Source organism: Pinus tabuliformis, chromosome J (assembly GCF_031772625.1).
Source record: "Pinus tabuliformis cultivar Carrire ecotype Pingquan chromosome J, CPIR1, whole genome shotgun sequence".
Classification (NCBI taxonomy): domain Eukaryota; kingdom Viridiplantae; phylum Streptophyta; class Pinopsida; order Pinales; family Pinaceae; genus Pinus; species Pinus tabuliformis.
Window position 1 is genome coordinate 870,567,885 of NC_142295.1, and position 6,000 is coordinate 870,573,884.

Below are 6,000 nucleotides of genomic sequence, written 5' to 3' on the forward strand. Positions count from 1 at the left end.
TGAGGAAGTTCACTAGAAACAAGGAGTTGCGGCGTCCTGCGATCACACGTTTTGCCACAAACTTTATTACTCTTCAGTCTTTGCTTCGATGTCAGTTCGAGTTGAAGCAAATGTTTTTGTCCGATGATTGGCGTAATTGTAGATACAACAGGAGACAGGACGGGAAATCCATTGCAAAAATGGTGTACTCTGAGACGTTTTGGCGTGGAGTAGAAGAAGCATGCGCAGTTAGTGAACCTATAGTAAAGGTTCTCAGATTGGTGGATGGAGAGAAGCCTGCAATGGCTTATTTGTATGAGGGCATGGATAGGGCCAAGGAGGCCATTCGTTCTTATTATGCAGACAAGGGTTCTGTTGGCCTTGATAGGCAGATGATGTTATGGGATGTGATTGATAGTCGGTGGACAGGGATGCTTCATCGACCCATTCATGCAGCAGCACTCTTCCTCAACCCCGCATTTTCATACAAATGCGGCTTTGATTTTGATGGCGAGGTGATGGAAGGGCTCCATTCCTGTATTCAGAGGATGGTACCTGATCCTGAGCTTCGTAGCAAAATCAATCGCGAGATACAGTATTATCGGGATTGTGTTGGCCTATTTGGCTTTGATGATGCTATTAGGGAAAGGACCCTCTTCATGCCACATAAGTGACAAGTCATCACTCATTAGAAATTAGAATTTTCAATTTAGAATTTCCTTACTTATAATTCTATTTTTTTTAATTCAATTATGTAACTTTTATTTGAAAGTTTAATTATGTTTTAAGTTTTTGAATTTTTTATTTCATTATTTTGTTGTAGATATTTGGTGGCGAAGCTATGGTGCAAGGGCACCAAATTTGCAGAAATTGGCCATACGAATCTTGAATCAAACATGTAGCTCTTCAGGGTGTGAGCGCAATTGGAGTGTATTTGAGAAAATACACGCAAAAAAGCGCAACAGGTATAACTTTGAGCTCCAGCCTTCAGTTGAGCAATTACACTTATTGTAATTTTTAATTTTTAATTTATGACCTTCAACTTTCAAGTGTCAAGACTCAAGAGTCAAGAGTCAAGACTCATTAGTTTTTTTGACACTCTTACAGGTTGGAGTTCGCACGCCTCAATGATTTAGTATATGTGCATTACAACATCCGACTTCGAGTGAGGCAAATAGAATCACCAATGGATCCAGATGCCATTTCCTTAGACAATATTGATGTATTGTCTCAGTGGAGGGTGGAGTCTGAGGAGCCCATCTTGGAGGAGTCACCTTCATGGTTAGAGCCAGTGGCAGATGATCCATTAGAACAGGGGCAGCAAGAGGAGGAGGACTCGGAGGAGCAGCAGCACTCAGAGGAGGAGCAGGAGGAGGAGGAGGAGGACACTGTGGGAGCATCAGCATCAACACCATCTGCTATAGATATAGGAGAGCATAGCCCCATACCTAGCACTCATTATTTGACATTAGGTGCAGAGGCAGGGTCAGGGCCTTCTACCACTAGGGGCAAGCCTGGTAAACAGCCCATCATGTTTTCCCGTAAAAGGGGGAGAGGGCAGTGATTTCAGATAGATAGCTACTAGTTTTATTTGTTATGCTACATATAACTCATGATGATGAGATACCTTTATATATGTGATGTTATTTTGTATTGGTTCTCCACATTTGAGTCCTTGAATGGACAATTATCAAGGATCAGCAGGATTTGCTATCGCCTTTGATGTATCATTTCTATCTGACATCATATATATCAGTGCTTTCTTCATATTTATGTGCCAATGTGTTTATTTCATGTTGTTATTGCTTTATATGTTTAAAAATCTGAAAAAAAAATGAATATATTATGCATTTTTTATGCTTGTCGATATTTGCCGATGTTTTTGCCGATAAGATATTTTCTAGAACCTTGCCGATATTTGGCGATACCGATGTTTTCAACACTGGAATTATCATTACATTATAGGTTCAACAAGACAAGGTGACATAGTTATGCTGTGACAACCAAAGCATAATAACATTGGTCAGGAAACCAGTACTCCATTCTTGAACCTAAGTTGTAACTCATTGACATGTAACATTTTATTAGAGAAAAAGTGCAAGATGAAGAATCAAATTGGCATATTGTGCCACACAAGACCAAGTCGCAAGAATCTCCACATTGAGTCCAGATACAAATGCAATTTTATAGCTCAGCAAGAAGCAACTGGCTCTGGCACTGATATCAGAAGCAGAACATAAGGAAACAGTAATTGCAACATATAAGGTTATCTACTTGAAAAGAATTATCATTACATTACAGGTTCAACAAGATAAGGTGACATAGTTATGCTGTGACAGCCAAAGCATAATAACATTGGTCAGGAATCCAATATTTCATTCTTGAACCTAAGTTGTAACTCATTGACATGTAACATTTTATTAGAGAAAAAGTGCAAGATGAAGAATCAAATTGGCATATTGTGCCACACAAGACCAAGTCGCAAGAATCTCCACCAAATTTTTGGGAGAAGACAGAGTTTGAAAAATTCAAGGACATGCTTGGTGTGGTGGTCAATATAACCATTGTAGGAGGGGGGATGTTAGAGTGTGATGGAATAGTAATGCGCATTAATGTAACATGATGCATATATGCCTTATGGTCCACAGATATTTTCTGTGAAAATAAGTCATAAATAACATCAACAATAGAAAGTAACGCAGGTTCGAGTTGACATGTAGATAGGATGTGCAAAATCATAGGGATTTGTCGAGTCTTTCGGGAAAATCTACAAAGATAATTTGTACAATGTGTCGAATGATGAATCAAGTCTTCTCCGTAGCAATCCAGTAACCCTTTTTTTGACATGTATTCATCTCTGTTTTCCCACATTGTTGTGTTGTTAGATTGGAAGAAATGTTAAGGCAAAATAAATTTCGCTAATTTTGTCATGCCAATTTAAATCTGATTTGATTGCACTTCTTAAACTGAGATAAGACAAAACTTGCTTACATATTGACAGAAGATGATATCAAGCAGGGAACAACGAATTTAGCAAGCGGTAAAGCAGATGACATAGACGGGCTTAAAGCTGAAATTGCTTCTCACTTAAAAGGAATTTTCAATGGGATCATCCAGGACGGCTTTCCAGGAGAGTGGACTACTAGTGTGGTCATTCCTCTCTTTAAGAGTGGAGATATCAATAACCCTTCTAACTACCACACCATTATGGTCAACCCCCTCATGGGCAAGCTTTTTGGGAGCATGATAGAGCGAAGAATCAGCAGTTGGGCAGAAAGTGAGGGAAAAAGGGCAAAAGGACAAGCAGGCTTTAGACCTAGACACTCTACCATTGACCACTGTCACCCTTAGACATTTGATAGAGAAAGTTTGGGACAAGCAAGGTGAAACAACATATTGTTGTTTTGTGGACTTCAAGAAAGCCTTTGACACAGTGCCTAGAGACAAACTATGGAACAGAATGGAAGAGTTGGGTATCCCAGATGAGTATAGAGCAGCAGTTCATAGACTTTATGAGAAGGTTAGAGCTAAAATCAGAACAAGTGAAGGAATGTCTGAATGTTTTGGTAGCGATATTGGTGTTAAACAAGGATGTCCTCTATCCCCCACTTTGTTCGGTTTATATATTGATAAGCTGGAAGCTTGGTTAAGCAAAGTAGATGGAGAAGGGGTTCATCTAGCAAGCTATGTGGTAAAGTTGCTTCTATACGCAGATGATCTTATTCTAATCTCAAAAACAACGCATGGATTAAGAGAACACTTAAAGGCCTTAGAACACTTTTGTCAGGAGGTGGGGATGCAAGTGAACATTAACAAGACCAAAATCATGATTTTCTCTTTAAGTAGAAAAGACAAACCAAGCACTTTTCTTTTCAAAGGTAGTCCTTTGGAGATAGTGAAAGAATACAAATATCTTGGGATTGACTTCCACCATAAGCTCAGTTGGGAGACTTGTAGGGCGAAAAGAATTCAAGGAGGATGGAGAGCCTCATACTTACTCCAAAATAGGTGTAGAAAAAGCTGAACTTTGGGATTGGAAAACCAAGAAAACCCTTTTTGGTTTGTTGGTTACGCCGGTTGTTCTCTATGGTTGTGAGGTATGGGGAAGTAGCATGTCAACTTGTAGTTGGAGACAGAAAGAATACAGAAACAACTAATTACTAGCAATCTCAAAGTTAAAGCCACAGTCCCGTATGAAATCCTTTTGGCTGAAGCAGGTACTTTCCCATTGGAGGCAACAACGATAACCAGGTTAATAAGCTATTTAAAGAAGGCTAAAAGCATGGATAACCAATGTTGGCCCAAGATAGCTATGGAAGAGGAATTAGATCGTAGGAAGAAAACTTGGATGAAGCAAAACAAAAAGTGGTTGAGTAAGTGGGATATCAAGCTACATGAATGTCCTAGCACCAATGAAGAAATAAAAAAAAAATTGTGATGGAAAAATTTAGGACTGCCATGTGGACTAATCACAATGGACGTAAAAAAGCATACTACATCAAAGAGTTCAATCCAACTTGTGACCATGGGGAGAAAACATATTTAGGGGCAACTATTAAAGGAAAAGCAAGGGTGCTAGTGGCACAGTTGAGGACAGGGTCACATCACCTTAGATGTGAGACTGGTAGGTGGAAGATTCCCAAGGAGGTTTGGGAAGAGAGAACTTGCATTTTCTGCGATAAGGGTGTGGTGGAGATGGAATGGCACTTTGTCATGGAGTGTGCAGCCTATGAGGATATCCGCAGTCAGTATGAAAACAATCTAAAGGTTGACAACATGCACCATCTATTTGACGAAGATAAGATCAATCAGATTGCTAGCCTTCTAGTCAAGACTCATAGCAGAAGATCCGACATCGAAAAGAATATGAAGATGAGTTAAGGTTGTTATTTTCTTGGTCCCTTAGGTTGTTCAACCAGGTGACGTCATTAAAATCATTCATTCATTTATTAAGTCACAATTGTTTTGACTCCGTAGCTTACTGTGAGAAGGAAGAGCTTAAATGCTAAATTGTATTTCAAATTAACTTTATTTATCTATCTATGTAAAACGCCCATTATTTCAACAAATTCAAATAATTGGCTTTCGAGATTATTCGTGAAGAACAAAAATGTTAATAGAACAGTAACCTGCCGCAGTTTTTCAAGGAATCCTTCAAATATAAATAAATAAATGAAATCGCAAGTGACGCTAACATAGAGAAAATATGAAAATATATTCGATAATATTAATTTTGGTGAAATCTTTTAATGATAATTGAAAGGCTGATAACTTGTACTACTGACCAATTATATATTCGCTCTTCAGCAGTGAAATCAAAATTCTTAGATAGTTCCGGTGCCGAGAAGACTTCATTGGCTGCGGCTTTTGCTGGAGACCGAAATTTATACGTTAAATAAAAGCGAACTGCACTGACTGTGTTTATTTGAAGTTCCAGAGCTGTATTTAAGGTTACCTGTAAGACGCCTGCAGGATATGGCATGGACTTGTTTGGTAAGCAGAGCATTTTCTGTTCGAAAATAAACGGTTCTTGAATGTGGAAATGTCCTGTGAGTCGAGAAGACGAATATGGGAACTAATCTACTGGCAGTCCTCCCACTGCAAAGCAACGAATGTGAATGCAATGCCATGGCCACCGCGGCGCTGATTGCCTCCTCTGCTCTCCGCTCAGCGGAAATATTATCAAAATGCCGAGGGAGGCGATGGATAAGAAGGCGAATGAATGTGGTGAATTACCATCATTCCGGGTTTAAGCAGATGTCTAATATACTTAAATATTTCGTCTTATATAATTTTTTTTATTTTTAATATTTAGTATTTTTTATTTTAATATTTAGTATTTAAAAATTGAATTGAGGTGAATTCACACCTTGAATAAAAGAATGATGAGCAATATTTTTTTTAATATTTAGTATTTAAAAATTGAGTTGAGGTTCATTCACACATGGAATAAAATGATAAGTAAAAATTTTGCAAAAGCAATTTTACTTTTTTATAAATATTTATATATAAATCAAGATA

The 6,000-nt window shown here is 38.2% G+C and overlaps 2 protein-coding genes across 5 annotated transcripts in view; one reads left to right on the plus strand and one right to left on the minus strand.

The window, feature by feature from the left end:
- EMB2247 (protein EMBRYO DEFECTIVE 2247) overlaps positions 1–5,721 on the minus strand; it is a 418,314-nt gene extending 412,593 nt beyond the window's left edge. For all 4 annotated transcript variants that reach the window (XM_089378646.1, XM_089378647.1, XM_089378648.1 and 1 more), the window contains exons 1-2: positions 5,435–5,721; positions 5,265–5,349 (exon numbers count right to left, since the gene is read on the minus strand). In XM_089378646.1, coding sequence (XP_089234772.1) covers positions 5,265–5,349; positions 5,435–5,609 — 260 coding nt within the window. In that variant the 5' untranslated portion in view covers positions 5,610–5,721. The remainder of the gene's footprint in view (positions 1–5,264; positions 5,350–5,434) is intronic.
- LOC149229447 (uncharacterized) lies at positions 281–1,326 on the plus strand. Its single transcript, XM_089375832.1, has 2 exons — positions 281–944; positions 1,087–1,326. The coding sequence occupies exon 1, from the start codon at positions 282–284 to the stop codon at positions 651–653; it is 372 nt and encodes a 123-aa protein (XP_089231958.1). The 5' UTR covers position 281; the 3' UTR covers positions 654–944; positions 1,087–1,326.
- Positions 5,722–6,000: the final 279 nt, after the last annotated feature.